This window comes from Peromyscus maniculatus, chromosome 20, assembly GCF_049852395.1.
Source record: "Peromyscus maniculatus bairdii isolate BWxNUB_F1_BW_parent chromosome 20, HU_Pman_BW_mat_3.1, whole genome shotgun sequence".
Lineage (NCBI taxonomy): Eukaryota > Metazoa > Chordata > Mammalia > Rodentia > Cricetidae > Peromyscus > Peromyscus maniculatus.
The window spans coordinates 71,323,819-71,341,476 of NC_134871.1; the positions used below are offsets into that span (position 1 = coordinate 71,323,819).

At 51.4% G+C, this 17,658-nt stretch overlaps 1 protein-coding gene across 1 annotated transcript; it reads left to right on the forward strand.

Annotated features, from left to right (window-relative positions):
* Positions 1-7,153: 7,153 nt before the first annotated feature.
* Positions 7,154-17,367, forward strand: LOC102910777 (keratin, type II cuticular Hb5-like). Its single transcript, XM_076555709.1, has 9 exons — positions 7,154-7,579; positions 8,551-8,759; positions 11,860-11,920; positions 12,801-12,896; positions 13,503-13,667; positions 13,879-14,004; positions 15,501-15,721; positions 15,992-16,023; positions 16,723-17,367. Exons 1-9 carry the CDS (start codon positions 7,154-7,156, stop codon positions 16,875-16,877), a joined length of 1,491 nt encoding a protein of 496 aa, XP_076411824.1. The 3' UTR covers positions 16,878-17,367.
* The last annotated feature ends 291 nt before the right edge of the window (positions 17,368-17,658 follow it).

Below are 17,658 nucleotides of genomic sequence, written 5' to 3' on the forward strand. Positions count from 1 at the left end.
CGGAGCAGGACGTGTATGTGGATGCCATACACATACTGCATCACCATCACCACTTACTTCAGAGTGATGAATGCATCCTACATGTTGCAGAGAGATCCTCCGGGGCTGAGGAGAGAGAGGAAGGAAGAAAGAAGGCAACATAGACAGCCCTAGGCAGAGGATGGTCAGGGCAGACCACTTGACTCTCTGCCATGTCCAAAGGAAATCTGGAAACCGGGTGGGAGGGGCCTAGGAGGCCAGTTAGAACCAGCCGGGGCCCGAAGACTTCATGCGTCTTCTTTGGAGAAGTGAAGCTTAGAAAGAGACTGTCACAGGAGCGGGAGGAGGGGAGCCCGAGCTCTGTTTTGGAGTTTAGTGTGTTGGGCATGGGTGGTGGCTTCTTGCTGCCCAGGCTGGTTCCCATGAGCTGAGCACATGCAGGGATGCCACTGGGTGAGAGAAACCACACAGGGAAGAGCTGGGAGAAGCCACTTCCCACGTTCCTCATCCTGGGGGTGTTTCTTGTAGGAAAAGGACTTTCCCTGATGGTGTCCTTGGGAACTGGCTCAGGGGAATGGACTCCGGGTGAGGGAGCCCTCTAGTGGAGACACTGAAGCAGTCCTAGTGCGCCTTTTCAAAGGCTATTGGTGACGCACACACAGCTTCCCAGCCCTCCCTCTCCTGGGGCCTTTTGTCACTGCCAGTCTCCTCTGAGAGACCTTCAGCCTGTATGGGGTGGGAGCGTGGGGCTGCTCTAGACTTGATAATGACCCTGCCACTACCCCATCATTCTGGGGTTCGTTCTCATAGGTGCTGCCTCCCCCCCCCCCACCCGTCTGGTCCCATGTCAGCGTCCATACTGGCGAGTGCTGGCAAGATCAACTTTCAGTCTCAGTTCTCCGAGATCACCTGGCCTGGAGTGTAGTATGGTGGTGGTGGCCAGATGCACATCTCTTAAAGAGCTGTGTCTCCCCTGCTGGGTCTTGGCTACAAACCCAGGGTCTCATGAAGTAGCCACTTCCTCTCGCAGCCTCAGCCAGTCCCACAGTCAAGATTCTGGTTACTCTGCAGATGTCCCAGTGTCTCGATAAGGCGACCTCATTCTAGAAACCATGAGTCTGTGTCCCAGGCCCATCAGATACAAGGACTTTTAGGGGCCCCCAAGTGCCCTTCTTCAGTTCAGAGGTGGGTGCTCTCTTCTGATAACCCCAGCTCCAGAGACTAGCTGATTGGGAGATGGCTCGGAGAGATGTGTGACTTACCTCAGTTAGCGCCAGGCTGAGATGGAGCCAGCTTCTCTTCTCAGGACCTCACACAGGGTAGGTCCTCTGGCCCCAGGTGCATAGGAGGTGTTCTCCCCGAACCCCTGTGCTGTCCAGGGCCAGTGCAAAGAGGCCTGGGCTGAAAAGTAGCAACCCTGTGGCAGCGTCTCACGGGTTAGGACATTTTGCCTCTGAGCTACCCCAGGAGCCCATGTGTGCACCACTCCATAGAGATATGGAGGCAGGCAGTCATTTGTACCGTCTCTAGAGGACCTTGCAGTCAGTATACTGTCAAATATACCGTCTTGTTACTACTGTTCTGTTGCTGTGATGAAACACCATGTCCAAGACAACTTACAAGAGGAAGTATTTAATTGGGGGCTTGCTTACAGTTTCAGAGGTTGAGTCCATGACCATCATGGTGGGGAGCATGGCAGCGTGCAGGCAGGCATGGTGCTGGAGCTGTTGCCGAGAGCTTACACACTGACCCCTCAGGCAGGAGACAGAGAAAGAGAACTGGACTGGACTGGGCATGGTCTTTTGAAATCTCAAAGCCCACCCACAGTGACACACCTCCTCCAACAAGGCCACACCCCTTAATCCTTTCCAAACAGTTCCACCAACTGGGGCCAAGCATTCAAATACATGAGCCTATGGGGGCCATGCTCATTCACACCAACACACCTTATAAAAGTAGGATTCCAGATCTCTTTCTGGCACTTTGGCTGTCTCACCACTTTGGTTTCCCACTACCCAAAGGCTTTCTCCTTAGGAGGATGTGCAGTAGACTCCGGTGTTGTCTCTGGATCCTTGAGTTTCCTGGCTGTGTTTTACTCACCTTGTGAATTGTGTGTGTCCACCCTGGTTCGTAGTTTATCCCTTCCCCCACTTTGTATGAATTCCTGGAGAGAAGTTGTTTGCATAGGCTGATAGACTGATGAAAACTTCAATGGCTTTTTGGGTGATTGAAATGTTGTTGTTTATCTGATAGCCTAATTATAAATTCCTTTTAGCCTCTAAAGACTCATTCCTCGCCTACCTCATTATCAGACCTAACATCTTGATAAACAGGATGTTTATTTGGATGTATTAACTTAACAAAACACTATTCTCCACCAATGGAAGGGCAAATGCTGGCAGATAGGATCTGAGGCCTATAGCTGAGATTCCTCTGCCTGCTGTAGGTGACCAAAACACGTTCCCACTGATTTATTTATTTTTTTATTTTCTGTTTGTTTACTTATTTATTTTTGTTTTGGTTTTTCGAGACAGGGTTTCCCTGTATAGTTTTGGTGTCTGTCCTGGAGCTCGCTCTGTAGACCAAGCTGGCCTCAAACTTACAGAGATCCGCCTGGCTCTCCCTCCTGGGTGCTGGGATTAAAGGCGTGCACCACTGCCGCCCAGTGCCTGATGTATTTTTAAATGCCTTGATAAATAACTTCCTTTGTTCTGTTACTATAAAAACTCCACAAAGCTGCTTCCACATGGGAACATAGAACCTGGGCTCTAGAAGTTCCTCCAGGCTTTTGCCTCTTTACAGGACTTTCCAGAACAACTTGCTTTCTCCTCTTTAACTGTTTTTCAAGTTTGCAGTCAGGATCATTGCTCGAAGAGCTCAGTCCCTTTGACTTCGGGGCTGCTGGGCCCCTGCTGCCCAACAGCCTCCTGGGACTTGCTCCAGACTCTGTGAACTCATGCCTAAACTTCCAATTTGTGTACATTAAATATGTATAGTTGTTGTTATTAAATATGTACAGTTTTCATTATTAAATTATTAAATAATATTAAATAAATTAAATATAATTGAACACCATAATATCATACTACAATACTAAATAAAATTAATAAATATCAATTAATATTAAACATTAAATATACCATTGAATATAATATAGAATGATAAATATAAAATAATGTTAAATAAATATTAAATATTAAATAACATTATTAAATTATTGTTATAAATATGTATAGTGTCAACAGCACACTAATGAAGTGCTTTCATTGTATAAAAGCGCAAACAAACAGGGAACAATGGCGTGTTGTAATCCTAGCACTCAAGACACAGAGGCAGGAGGATCAGGAATTCAGGATAAGGTTCTGGGGCATAGTGAGTGGAAGGCTAGCCTGGGCTACATTAGATCCTGTGTCAAAAAACAAACAACAGCAATACACACCCAAACAAACTAAACATGGAGTCCTTGGCTCCTGGGGGACAAGAGGGGTCTCTGATCTCCAAACCTGGGAAGTGGGTAGTGTGGGGAGTCACCCGAGGGCCGGCTCGGTTCAGTCTGGGCCGTAAAAAGACACGCAAGGAAAAGGACCGTTTTGTTTTGTGTAGCAGGAATCTTAGAAGGTCTTATTAATAAAATCAAACCTGAGGCCAGTTATTGGGGCCAATGCTGGAAGATCAGAGAAGCAGAACAAGCCACAGCCACCTCACCTCGCCAATTCCTCAGCTGATCCTGTTTCCTCAGACTGGAAACCCCTGAGTCCTCATCCAGAATGAATCTCAGCTGAACTGCTGCTCCAAAGCTGAAAGCTTAACCAGCTAAAAGCTTCTAGTTCCTGGTCTTCACACCTTATATATCTTTCGGCCATCACTCCCTGGGATTAAAGGCATGTGTCACCATGCCTGGCTGTTTCCAGTGTGGCCTTAAACTCACAGAGATCCAGAGGGATTTCTGCCTCTGGAATGCTAGGATTAAAGGCATGTGTTACCATTGCCTAACCTCTATGTTTAATATTGTGGCTCTCCTGTTCTCTGACCCCAGATAAGTTTATTAGCGTGCACAATATTTTGGGGAACACAATACCATCACAGTTTTGCCCCTCCATCCTCTGTACTCAGGACTGGGAGTGTGTAGATGGTTGGTCCTGGCATGCTGAGGCAGGAAGATCACTAGTTCAAGGCTTACCTAGGTAATGTGGTAACACTCTCAAAATGGAAAATGAAAAAACCAAGTGTTGAGGGGTGTAGCTGGGGTGGTAGAGAACTTGGCTAGTGTATGGGAGGCCCGGGGCTCCGTCTTCAGCCCTGCAAAGCAAACGAACAAAGCGGGCAGCTACTGGGCTTTGACAGTGACAGCGGGAGATTGGCATCTAGCTGACTTACCTTCCTGGGAAAACTGATCCTAGCCTTTTTCATCACGGTCTTCTCCCTGCCCATCTCTCCCCCAGACCTCACTCCCTTCACTCTCATTCACCCCAGCTACGTGGGGTTTCTCAGAATGGGAGTTTGCACAGGTTGGGGTAGGGATGCCATCTTGTTATGCTCGGCCACATCTGGGCTGGGAGACAGCTGTCAAGACTCTGGGAAGAGGTTCTGAGGTTCACAGCGAGGTGCCTGTGTCTGCCTGCCTGCCTGTCTTCATGGACCCTGTGATCACACTCTGTCTGCAGAGGACACCGTGTGGAATCACAGACTCGAAAGGAGTTTGACACAAAGAAGGTCACCCAGCTTCCTTGAGAAGAAGGTCATGTGGCGTGACTTTCACATGCACTGTTCAGAAAGTCGGGGGCCAGTGAGGGGACTGATAGAAGGTCACACAAGTCCATAAAACCAGGACATGCGTCTGTGGCTCTCTTAGCATCTGTCTTACTGACTTCCTCCTCCTTTTGAGGAGCAGTTTAGCCCCCAAGAAAGCAAGGAGCCATCCCCTCTCCCCACTTCCTCTCCTCAGTCCCTCTGGATCCTATCCACAGCTGGCTGCCCCTCCTTCCCCCAGAGCTCCCCTGGCCAGAGCTCATCTGCTCTCTCCTGGGGTCCTGGCAAGACCTGTGGGACCCTGCCCCCTACTCTCTCTCCAGACAGCCATCAGCAAGGTCTCACAACGTGCTGGGTTGTATCTGTTTGCTTCACAAACCCCTCCAGCGCTCCCTGGTGCACTCCGAGGGAGCACACAGAGGCCAGTCCCTTCACAGTTCATGCTGACTGTCTCTGTGTCTCTAAGGCCCATGCTCTGAGCACTCCGTCACTCTGTAGAGGCTGTGTATGTATGAGAGAGAGAGGGAGAGAGACAGAGACAGTAACAGAGAGAGATACACCCACACAGAGACAGAGAGACAAAGAGACAGAGACACAGAGAGACAGAGACAGAGGGGTAAAGACAGGGAGCAGAAAGGCTCCTGTCACCTCCTGCTGTGTTGGGCTTTTTTTTCTCTTAGGCTGCTAGACCTGTTTCCTGACAGGGCCTTTCAGAAGATTCTTTTAAATATTTTGTGGTGCTGGGGAAGGAACCCAAGGCTTCTCTACCATTCAACTTTGTTCTCAGCTCTTTCTTTCTTTCTTTCTTTCTTTCTTTCTTTCTTTCTTTCTTTCTTTCTTTCTTTCTTTCTTTCTTTCTTTCATCTATCATCTATCTATCTATCTATTTATCTATCTATCTATCTATCTATCTATCTATCTATTGCAAAAGGATCTTACTATGTAGATCAGGCTGGCTTTGAACTCAGATATCCATCTGTTTTTGCCTCCCTGGTGCTAGGGTTAAAGGCGTGTGCCACCATGCCCCACTTGTTTGTTTTTTTGAGACGGTCTTACTGAGTTGCCCAGGCTGGCCTCTCACTCTGTAGCCCAGTAGGCCTTGAACTTGTGACCTTCCTGTCACAGGCTGCCCTCTGACAGGAGGTTATTTCCATTCCTGTATCATCAGAGCCAGGGCGTGTTCCAGCTGGCCTTCACGGGCGGGCGGGTGCTTCCCTCAGCCCCTCCCCGTCTCCACGCTCCTCTGAGTCTCACACAGAAGGTGCCCTATCCGATTGGGTAAAAAGTGAAGGGAGCAGCCCCTGGCTGAGGTCCCCCTGGCTGAGGCCCTCGTCTTTCTGATGCACCCCACACTCCGGAATGACTTCTCCAGAAATCTCCCTCCGCCAGGTGCCTTGGAATCCATGTCTCTTTTCTGCTGCTGCAGCTGACCACGTGGGGCCTTGCCTGCCCTGTGAGTGAGCTGTGAGGAACCTTCTGTAGGGTGCCAGGCTCCAGCTGACCACGTGGGGCCTTGCCTGCCCTGTGAGTGAGCTGTGAGGAACCTTCCGTAGGGTGCCAGGCTCCAGCTGACCACGTGGGGCCTTGCCTGCCCTGTGAGTGAGCTATGAGGGGCCTTCTGTAGGGTGCCAGGCTGCAGCTGACCACGTGGGGCCTTGCCTGCCCTGTGAGTGAGCTGTGAGGAACCTTCCGTAGGGTGCCAGGCTGCGGCTTTGTGTTCTCCTTGGGCTTGCCACCCTCACGTGGCTGGTGTTCCCACCGGATCAGGTCTTCTCAGAGGCAGCATGTCCATCTTGTTAAACTTCCTTTGAGGCAGCTGCGGGTTTGGCGTATGATGAGTCCAGCTGATTCAGTCATTCAGACCAGCAGTGTTTCCTGGGGACATGGTTATGCTTGTGGCCAAGGAACGAGAAGGCAGATGGATCTGTTTCCTGCCTTCGAGGACAGCTACATTGTAGTGGTCACACTCCAGGGTTGGGTGTGGGGTATGGTGGTCATAGGGAAAGATTCGAAGTTCTTCCTCGTATGCTTGCTGAGATGGGTGGCTGTGTAGAGCCCTAGGAGAACACAGGACACTTTAGTCCCAGGAATATTGTGGTCAAGCCTGGGCCTGCCCAGGAGGGGTTAAGGATTCCTGACGGGAGGGAGACTGGAGGCTTGGTAGACAGTGCTGGTTGAAATGCCAGGGGCAGGTTTAATCTGCTGCAGGGTCTCCCTGTATGCCTATAAATGAGTTTCACCCTTCCCTTCAGGCTGCCTAGCGGCATTCTCACACTCATTAGTGCCACTAACGACATTCTCCTGCCTTTCATGTGGTCAGGAGGCCCCTCCTCAGCCTGATAAAAGGCAGGGGCACTACCAGGTCTCAATGTGAGACCTTGTCCTCCAGTCCTGCATCCCCAGAGCAGTTCCATACAGCAGAGACATGGCCGTCAGTTCTTACCTCCTCAGTTCTGGCTGTGGGGTCAGGAACTTCAGCTCCTCCTCTGCTTTGGTGCCCAAGCTGGGAACTCACAGCAGAGTCAGTGCAGCGGCCTGCCATGGGGGCAGTCCTGGGGGGCCAGGCCACAGGCACCTCAGGGGCTCCAGCAGCAGGAGCCTGTGTACTGTAGGGTCCCCCCGGATTGCAGGGAGTTACAGATGGCCTCTGCACAGTGGGAGCAGCAGCTTTGTTTACCGAGCGGGGGGCCTTTGCGGGCCCACACCCCCCTGCATCACCACAGTCTCCGTCAATGAGAGCCTGCTCACGCCCCTCAACCTGGAGATCGACCCCAATGCTCAGTGCGTGAAGCATGAGGAGAAGGAACAGATCAAGTGTCTCAACAGCAAGTTTGCAGCCTTCATCAACAAGGTGGGTGTCCTGGAGCACTCTGTGCCTGATCGGGCAGGCTCGTGTGGTCCTCCCTAGGGTTCCAGCCTAAGAACAGGCAAGAGACTTGGAGCCCATGACGGCTGCGGCTCTGACTCTCTTGCCGCCAGCCACCTGTACCGTGCAGAACACAGCTGAACTCCAGTCCTGGCTTGCAAATGTTGCCACGGGACTCCAGTATAACTGTGGACGTGAAGCCACCACACAGAACAGGAGGGCTGTTAACTGCTCTTTACACACGCAGTGAGTTGCACATGTGTCTGTGACCCCGACTTCCAGATCTCAGCTGCCACACACAGGAAGGTTGTCACAGAGAAGATGCTGTCACATGACATGCAGCGCAGAGCCAGGACCAAGAAGGGCTAGGCTCCTTCCCCCTACCCCCTTCTGGGGACATCCTGAGAGAGTCAATGACTCCTCAGGACTTCTGCCCAAGGCATCCTCTGCCCCTGCTTACTCAGGACCCGAGAGACACAGAGCCCCTTGGCACCCTTTTTTCGCCTGCCGGCTCAACTCTCTTTCTCTTTCTCTTTTCCTTCCTCCCTTGCTCCCTCCCTTCCTCTCCCCCCTCCTTCCCTTCCTTTTTTCTTTGTCACCCAAGAAGATCCCCTAGTCTTCAGCTCCACAACCATAATTCTAATAGCAAGACCCTTCGCTAGGAACATTACACACTCATAGGTCCCAAGGACTAGAGAGCAGACACCTTTGAGGACTCATCGCTTGGTCTTCCGCAAATAGTTCATTCTGTAGAATGAATACAAGGCTGTAAACTGTGTGCTTTTTCTGGGAGGGGTAATGGGTGCCAGGGAAATCACTTCAGGTATGATTATGACCTTTGACAAGTCACAGGTTGCTTCGGGGCAGGGGCCAAGCCAAAGGGCAGGGAGCTGTCGGGGAACTGGCACCCTCCCCAGGCTTCCCCTGAGTCTTTCCCCTTCTCACTCCCATGGCAGGTGCGCTTTCTGGAGCAGCAGAACAAGCTGCTGGAGACCAAGTGGCAGTTCTACCAGAACCGCAAGTGCCGTGAGAGCAACGTGGAGCCGCTGTTCAGTGGCTACATCGAGACCCTGAGGAGGGAGACTCTGTGTTCGGAGACTGACAGCGGGAGGCTGGCTGCTGAGCTCAACCGTGTGCAGGAGGCCATGGAGGGCTACAAGAAGAGGTTAGCATAACCGGGCTAGGGGGAAGACCAAGAGAAGAGGTGGCCCAAGGCCACCAGGGTGAAGAGCAGGTGGGGCAACCATCGTCAGTGGGAGTGGGCAGGAAAAGGCTCTGGGGGAGGCATCCCAAGACCCTCTGATGCCCTTCAAAGCATCTGAGGAATGTGGCTTATTAGTCACTCTGCAATAAACCACCAAGCTCTCTTTTTGCGGGGCTCCGCAGCTCAATGTCAGTGTGAATCCTTTGTTTTAGTCTTACATGTTTAACAGTCACGCTCACTGGATCATTGTGAATTTGCCCCTCTCTCCTTTGAGGATATGGACAGAGTGGAAGATGATTTTACTGAACTACTGCTGCTGCATGGTTCTAGGGATGAAACCCAAGCCTCCCGCATACATAGCAAATGCTGTACTGCTGAATATTGTTAGCCTTATGAAAGGAGATTTGATATCAGTTTGTCCTGGTTGTTCTAACCTGGACTCTCCTGGAATCAGGTGTTGGAAGACCAGCTTTTACAATCTCAAGAGCAACAGCAGGGGGCTTTTCTCCCTGTTGGAGTGCCCCAGACACTCACACACCTTTCAACAGGCAGGTGGCCAGGTCTAGCTCTCAGCTGGGCATTCGAGGGCTGGTAATTAGAGAGCTGAGAGTTAACTGCAGCCCAGGATTACCCTGTAAGGAAGAAGTCACGGGAACCCTGCTCTGGGGGCTGAGTTCTCCCCTGTTAGCTGGGTCCATGCTGGTCCAGGAGGTGGTGTCACAGGTGGGGCAAGGGGCAGGCTGGTGGAGAGGGCTAGGGAAATGCTCTGGACTGGGCTTACTTTAGGAATTCAAGTCCTAGGGTATTGGGTGGGTGAGGGATTGATGTTAGGGAAAGGCTGCAGGGGAGCCGTCTTAATATTTCGGAGAATGTCATGGTTTGTGTAATGTTAAGAGCTGAAGGATTCTGGAAGCGACTTCCTCGCTTTCACTCACCCTGTCTCTGGCTTTGCTCACTGTGTAGGCTCACAGAGGTTCAGTGACTTATCTTAGATGTTGTTGAGATATCAGTTCAAGCTGGGACCAGAGTCCAGTGTCCTTTTCATAGGCATCCGTGGCTGGAAAATGTAAACCCAAAGAGGACAAGCTTCTGTCTCCCTCCCCCTCCTCATGTTTCTCTCCTCCTCGTTCTTCCCCAAACCAAACCTCACCCAGATCAATGAAAGCCAACTTCCATCCAACCACAGTACTTCAGGAAGGACATGGTCAGGCAATCATTAATAGTATTCAAGAACTTTCAAACTCCTTTCTTGTAAGGTCTACCAAGATCAGAGAGCTACTGCAGGAGCCAATGAAGTCTTCATTGGAGGCTGTGAGGAGGTGAAGCATTGAGTGACAGCTCACATTTCACATTCAGCACATGGTTGACTGTTCACAAGCCCGCCTTGACTTTCAGGAAGCCAAATGAAAATGGCGGAATGATCAGTCAGAAGGTACCCAGCCTTTCAGAAATGAAATAACTGCTATTCTGAGGAATGTTAACATACAAACAAAACCAATTTTAGGGGCTCAGGCCTCCACATGTCTGGATTTAAAGGAGTTGAGTCTATGCTGATGGCAGAGGGAGAGGAGGATGTAAAAAACAAAATTAGAATTTTCTCACACCACAAGGCATTCCAAGGTGGTTGTGTGCGTCAATTTCAGGAAATCCCTCCTGGAAGCCCAGAGGAGTTATATTAGTTACCCTTCTGCCTCTGTGAGAACATCTTGACCAGAAGTGACTCGTGGAAGAGAGAATTTATTTTGGCTTATGGTTCCAGAGGATGAGAGTCCATCATGGCGGGGGAAGCCTGGCAGCAAGTGTAGGCATGTTGACTAGAGAAGGAAGTGGACACCCCACACACACCCTTCTGCAAGTGTGATGCAGAGAGAGGGAGCTGGAAGTAGGGTGAGACTACCTGACCTCGAAATCCACTCCAGCAAGGCTATACGGCTTAAACTTCCCTCCACAGCACCACAGCTGGAACCAAGTGTTCAGATACTGGGATCTGGGGTGGGGAGACATTTCTCATCTCAACCACTGCAGGAGTATTTCAACGCTGTCAGAGGAACGGCGTTTTCCTCTGACCAATCCACCTTGAGAGACATTTTGTTAGTGACGCATGTTCCTTCCTCCCTGAAACAATGACGTGTTCTGCATGCTAGCCACAGAGTTTAAAAGTAAACAAATCCCACATCTTATAAAACTCGATAGAAATAGAATTCCAAATTGTACACTCACCAGAAGCACAGTGTTGTAAAACACACACTTCCCTTGGTGCCTCCAGCTCCTTTGGCTTTCTGTGCTCTGTCTGTTTTGGAATCCCCGTTTTTTCCTCAGGGTTATTCCCACCCTTGCCAGCCTCAACTTACCCCTTCTCACCTTTGGGAACCTTCTCTCCCATCTTTTCTGGGCCTTTTAGGCCTGGGCTCTGACTTTGGAGGAGCAGGTTTAGCAGAGAACCTTGCAGGCCTCTCTGCCTCCAGTCACTTTGGTTTTCTCTCCATTTTCGCCCTCAGGCTTCTCTCGGGCAGGACCGGGATGTTGTGGTGCAGTGATGTGCTGCTCTGGTTAGTCTGGGGTTGTTATCGATCATTTCTTCACACTTTCCTCAAGCCCCTTTCTTGAAGGCACTGACCTAGTTTGCTGACTGTCGCTGTGATAAATATTCTGACCAAAAACAAGGGGAGGAGAGGGTTTGTTTGAACTTGTGGGTTACAGTCCATTGTCAAAGAAAGACAAGACGGGAGATTGAAGCAGAAACCGTGGAGGAAAGTCGTTTACTTGGTTGCTTCCAGGCTACCTTGGACCCAGGACCATGCATCCAGGGGTGGCACTGCCCAGGGTGATCTCCCCACCCCCATCAATTAACAATCAAGAAAACACCCCCCTCCCCAGACATGTCCATGGGACAATCTGACGGAGGCAATGCCTTAGCTGAGGTTCCCCCTTCTCAGGTGTCTCTATTTAGGTCAAGATGTCAAAAACTGACCAGCACAGGCCCACACAGAGAGTAGGGACGACCAAGGAGGGTTGCTGCTCGGGCTAATGCCGGCCAACCTTCCCTGTGCCCTCTCCCCAGGTATGAGGAAGAACTGGCCCTCAGGGGCGTGGCTGAGAATGAGTTTGTGGTACTGAAGAAGGTGAGTGGCCTCCTGCGGGGTGAGACTGAAGTCACAGGGACTGGGGACTGGAGCCAGTGCCTGGTCGTGTTCCTGTGACCAGTGGTGGGTGGAAGGCTCTCTCGCCGACTGGATGGTGACTTGCAGGAGCCATTGTGGCCCCCACGCAGCAACCTGGACTAGTCCAGCGGGGGAGTCTCGGGATCTCACGCGACCGCCGGGCTTTCTGTCAGTAGTTACGGCTGACGTTCACGCTGGCCTTTCCTGTGGGCGTGGCTCCTACCACCATCCCAAACGCGAGTTGTCTGGAGCTTCCCTTGTTAGTGATTTTCTAAGTGTGGCTGTCAGTCAATGCTACAAAAGAGGGTGGGATAAAGAAAACCAGGATAAAGCTGCCTGTGATCTCTATTTTTGTTTCAGCCAGGTGAGCGGAAATGTGAGCTTGCCCTCTTCAGTGCTTACCAGCCCCTCTATCTGGAACCGTAGAGTGGAGCTCTATAGCTTGGCCTCGGGCAGGAGAGGCAGTTATTTGGGCTCTGTTGCCTGCCACACTCTTGTGCTCTCTGGGCTGCTTGGCTGAGAAGCTGCTGCTGACGCTGGCGCGGGGCTGTAAACCTTGCTTTCCTTCCGGCAAGCCCCGGGTGTTGAAGTGCATGTATGAGAGATGCAGCTCTACTTCCTTTCCCAAGTAACCGGTCTCCCTGCCTGTCAACCAGGGGAGAAATGTCAGTGGTAGACACTGAAGAGGGGCCCTGGAGGTGAAGACACATAGCCTGTTGGCCAGGGGCAGGCTAGAGACAGAGAGGTGACTAGGAGATGGCCTCTCAGCCACGGCAGAGTGCAGAGACTCAGTGCCTGGCGAAGCACATGCCCACCCACTCTCTCCCATCCCTCTCACCAGGACACAGACGGTGCCTACCTGCACAAGGCAGAGCTAGAGGCCAACACAGCGTCACTGAGGGAGGAGACGACCTTCCTGCGGTCCATGTACAAGGAGGTAACAGAGTTTCCTCACCGAGTTTTTTTCACCGGGGCCCTGTCTTGGTGCCAGGGCTTTGGGGGTAGTATTGCCTTCCTTACTCTGCTTACATTTCGTTTCTTCTCTGTGACCAAAGGGGATTTTTCTCACTAGGGCTCCTTTTCAAATCAGAAGTGAGCCATACCCCTCTTTTAGGGCGATTCGGGAGACTAAGGTAGTCCGGTTCCGCTCAGCATGGTGTAAAGTGGAGATTGACCATGAGTGCACACATCTGGGTAACGTGAACACACAACTGGAGGACCTGGGGCTCTAACTCTGGCTCCTGTCTGCTGGGTCACGTTTGCACTCATGGCTCCTGCCAATCTGGGCAGTTCTGGCCCCGAATATAGTTGTCCTGCAGACATACTCATCTGCCTTACTGAGCCAGGTGATGGTGGAATTCTCTACTCACCGCCGTGGACCATGGCCCTAACTCCAACCTTTTCCTCTAAAAGCTGTATGTTTTCAGTGTCCCGCATCACTAGTAGTTTTGAGTTCTTCCCAAGGTTTCAGAGTTGGCACCGCTGTTGGACTTGCCATCAGAGGCAGGATTGAGGCTAACGCCACGGGTTGTGTCTCCTGCAGGAAATCACCTACCTCCAGTCCCAGATCTCGGAAACCTCAGTGGTGGTGAAGATGGACAATAGCCGGGAGCTTGACATGGACAGGGTCGTGGCTGAGATCAAGGCTCAGTATGATGATATCTCCAGCCGCAGCCGGGCAGAGGCTGAGTCCTGGTACCAGGTCCAGGTATGAAGAGGGCTATGTTGTCCCACTGAACAAAGGCGCTTAGCCCTGAGTCTGGCACCCACGTGGGCTGGGCACACATGCATTCCAGAGACCCCCAGGCAGAGTGGGCAGGGAGGTGGGAGCCCAGAATCAGGGCTGGGCAGTCGGACTCTGCTCTGGCATCCCACCGTCCCCTCCAGCCGGTGTTTGCTCATTTGCCTTGAAATCACAGTGTGAAGAGATGAGGATCACGGTGACCCAGCAAGGTGAGAATCTTCGCAAAGGCAAGGAAGAGGTCAGTGAGCTGAACCGCATCATCCAGAGGCTGAGCTGTGAGGTGGAGAGCGCCAAGCAGCAGGTCAGGAGGCCAAGACAGCCGGGGCTCCTGCTACTTCAGAGCTGGGCTCTGTGTTCTTCCTGTCTTCGGGGATGGCTGTCCCCTCTGGCGTGGCTTAGGTTTCACCTGTGACAACACTCCTGCGTTGTCCCAGCACATTCTGTGGTCACTTTCTAGTTCTGTGGATCTGATGGGTGCCCACTGCCATAGAATTATCGATGCTTCATTTCCCTGGTGGACCGGTGATGTGGTCTGTCTGCTTGTATTCTTACTCGTCATTTGACTGTCCTCGTCTGGGTTTTTCATCTGCCCCATGTTTTCTACTGAGATTCTTGTCTTTTCCTTAGGGATCTGTAGCTTTGCCTTGTCACTCCATCACCTGTAACCCTTTGGTTTCCCACATTGCCATGCATTGGTTTCCTCTTGGCCTGCCTTTGTCTGCTTGCTTTGATGACGTTTGCTACTGAACAGAAATCTCCAGCCTGAAGCCGGCCAAGTCTGTTGGCTCTTCCTTCAAGGGCCTTTGCAGGGGAGCTCTGTGGCATTAGAGATGTCCTCTGTTTTTTTCCCCAGTTATTAGATTTACAGCTCTGTTTCTCACACTTAGGTCATTAGTCCATTTGAGCTGTATTTTTTGAACATACAGCAAAGAGGTTTCTAGTTTAATTTTCCTGCATAAAATAAGAAAAAGACTATGTAACCTCTGGCTTGTGATGCTCTAATGCTGACTTTGCCCACATTCCTGACTCAGTTTCCACTCTCTCCTTTGGTGCAGCTGTTTTCAACCACGATGCAAAATGTATCACAGGCACCTTATTACTCATAACAGAGGAACCAAAGAAATGTGGGAACGGGCCCACCGTAGCACGGCTCCTTTGCATTGGGGTGCGCTGTCTTCGGGGAGGAAGGGGGAAATACTGCCAGTGAGTGTCTTATTAGGAACTGTTACAAATGGGTCCTTCCTTCAGTATGCTGGACTCTGTGGGTCACAGGTTCAGATCCCACCCCACCCCCGGAATCTGTGCTTAGCCCCTCCCAGTGGAAAACCTAGACAAGTCACGACCTCTCTGAGTCTCAGTTTCTTCATCCACAGAGTGGAGACAATAGTGCATGTTCTGACAAGCCCGTAGAGTAAGCCTGAAGGTAAATAACATAGCGTCTGTGAAAGTGCCTTGTAAATGGACCTTGGCACACAGACATACGGTAATGTTACTAATTATTACCAGGGCGATTCCAGTGTTAACATTCTTTCCCTCTTCTGGTTTGCATGTGAAATCAAATGGACTTTATAATAAAGTGGTACCCAAAGAATGGAGGAAAAGAGGTGGAGACATGGTGATACCCACCTGTAACCCCAGCACACTGCCTGCCAAGTGCTGGGATTAAAGGTGTGCACCACCACACCGCTAAGGGTGGCCATTTAAATGGCAGGGAATAGTGTGACCAAGGTCATTGACAACCTACCAGGAATCCTCATTGGCTGTACCCTCTCAACTCCTTCTCTCCTCTGTCCCCAGCGCCATAAGCTAGAGGCCGCCATAATTGAGGCAGAGCAGCAGGGAGAGGCTGCCCTCACCGATGCCCGCTGCAAGCTGGCTGAGCTGGAGGCTGCCCTGCAGAAGGCCAAGCAGGACATGGCCTGCCTGCTCAAGGAGTACCAGGAGGTGATAAACTCCAAGCTGGGGCTGGATGTGGAGATCGCCACTTATCGGAAACTGCTGGAGGGAGAGGAGAGCCGGTGAGGACGGGGCTCTGGGGTGTGAGTAGGGGTGTCCCTTTAGGTCTTCATTCAGGGACACAGCAGTGCCTGGGTGGGACAGAATCCTCCAAGTAGAGGAGGTTCAAAGGGGGATGATGTCACTCATTTTACAGATGGGGAAACTGAGTCCCAGAGGGGGTGGGAGAGGCTTGCTCAGGTCCCATCCTGCTTGGCTAAGCTAAAGGACATGAGCAGACCGCAAAACCAGTGGAAGTCGTCTCTGACCACTGATCTCTCCTCTTCCCTCAGGTTGTGTAAAGGCCTGGACTCAGTCAACATCTGTAAGTTGGATGTGTGGGCATATGGCTCCCGTGGGTGTCCATAGTCTATTAGGTTACCTCTAACTGGGAACTGAGCCTCCTTCCACGGAGTACTGGGTGAGAGAGGACAGACCTGAAGTCTCTGAAGTGATAGATGATGGCACCAAGTACTTGCCCTGTACCTGGATCTGTCTAAAATATCTATGAAGCTTAAGTCAATGAATGTGGCAACATCCGAGCCCCCACCCTCATACAATTAGTTCTGCAAACTAGCTTGAGCTTTCTGTTTCTCACAGATGGTTCCTTGTGGGCCATTATATGGAGAAATAATAGACTTAGGCATACCAGGGTCTGCAGGAAGCTGGGAACTCCTGGACTTTAGGATTCCACTGTTCAGGCAGCCGCTACATAGGTGCCCTCTTCTGACCCAGCTGCCCCTCACCCTTCCCACAGCTATATTTCTAGATGATTCCTCCAGCTCTTCCCAACAGTTTTTGCTAATTTGTTGCATGGACACCTCTCAACATTGGTCCAAGCAGAATGAAACATCCGAATTGGCTGAGCACGCTCCCCTGAGGAGGGGGGCAGCAGCAGATTGCAGTTTGCTGAGGTTTTAAAAGATCCATGCTCCGGGACGTCAGCGTACCAATAGAGTCCATAATCTTGGGTTACCCAACTTCAGTTAGGAAGAGGTTTCTGACCGCGTGTCTCTCTCCACAGGTGTGAGCCATTCCAAGGGCAATGTCCTGGTCTGTGGGGACCTGGCTTCCCCCATCTCTCGTGGCCCAGAGGACACGGCCATCAACAGTGGTGCTCAGTGCTCCTCCTCTGTAGCGGGGGCTTGCTCCAGTATGAGACTGGTGCAGTTTTCATAGACAGGCCTGGGATTCTGGACTCTTGTGTCCAGGGGCTGGGGTGGGTAGGAAGGATCACCGTTTCTCTCACAGACCAAATGTCAGTTTAGAAACTTTCCCCTTCAGGGGCCTAGAAGTAGCTCTCTAGTTTTCTTCTTGTTGGAGATATTATTTACTGTTTGCAGTTAAGTCCTGGGCCAGGTTGGGGCTAGGTAGAGAGGCATATGGCATGTGGGAGCATCTGTGGGCTTTGCTCTCGGATGAGAGGGGCCGCAGATGTTGCACTGAGGAGGCAGAGCTGCATTGGGGATGAAGGGAAGCCGTTTGCTTTATCTGAGAGACACGACTCTGTGCCTGGAGACCCAGTTATCCAGGCTGGAAACCCCAGTTATCCAGACACCAAGGTGAAAAGTCTGGCTGTGGAGAACCAGTGAGGCTGATGTATGGTTGGGGTGGTGCTGCATTGGATGAGACCCGTGTGACTCCTTTCCTTTGGATTAAATGGTGGTGTAATAGGCTTTCTCCTGCTGACTGGATGCTCATCTCCTTCACTGCTTTTCTCCGGACCCAGAGCTGGGCTTGTTTTATGTTCCTCGGGTATGGTGTGGTCTCTGTGGGGTATTTATCTCACACACAGATCACTGGATCTCTGGAGTGTGAGTCTGTAGTTCAAGGAACCATTTTAGGAACCCGCATTTAAACATGACTCTGGGAGATTCCTCTGCCAGTCAGCGAGAGGGCTGCTGCTTGGTGCAGGCGGAGGCGAGGGTGGGGTTGGGCACCTCTGTCTATGCGGGAGACT

Coding starts and splice junctions, on each gene's coding strand:
- LOC102910777 (XM_076555709.1), top strand. CDS start 7,154: ATGGCCGTCAGTTCTTACCTCCTCAGTTCTGGCTGTGGGGTCAGGAAC. Junction 7,580..8,550: donor TTGCAGCCTTCATCAACAAG/GTGGGTGTCCTG, acceptor CTCCCATGGCAG/GTGCGCTTTCTGGAGCAGCA. Junction 16,024..16,722: donor CCTGGACTCAGTCAACATCT/GTAAGTTGGATG, acceptor CTCTCTCCACAG/GTGTGAGCCATTCCAAGGGC.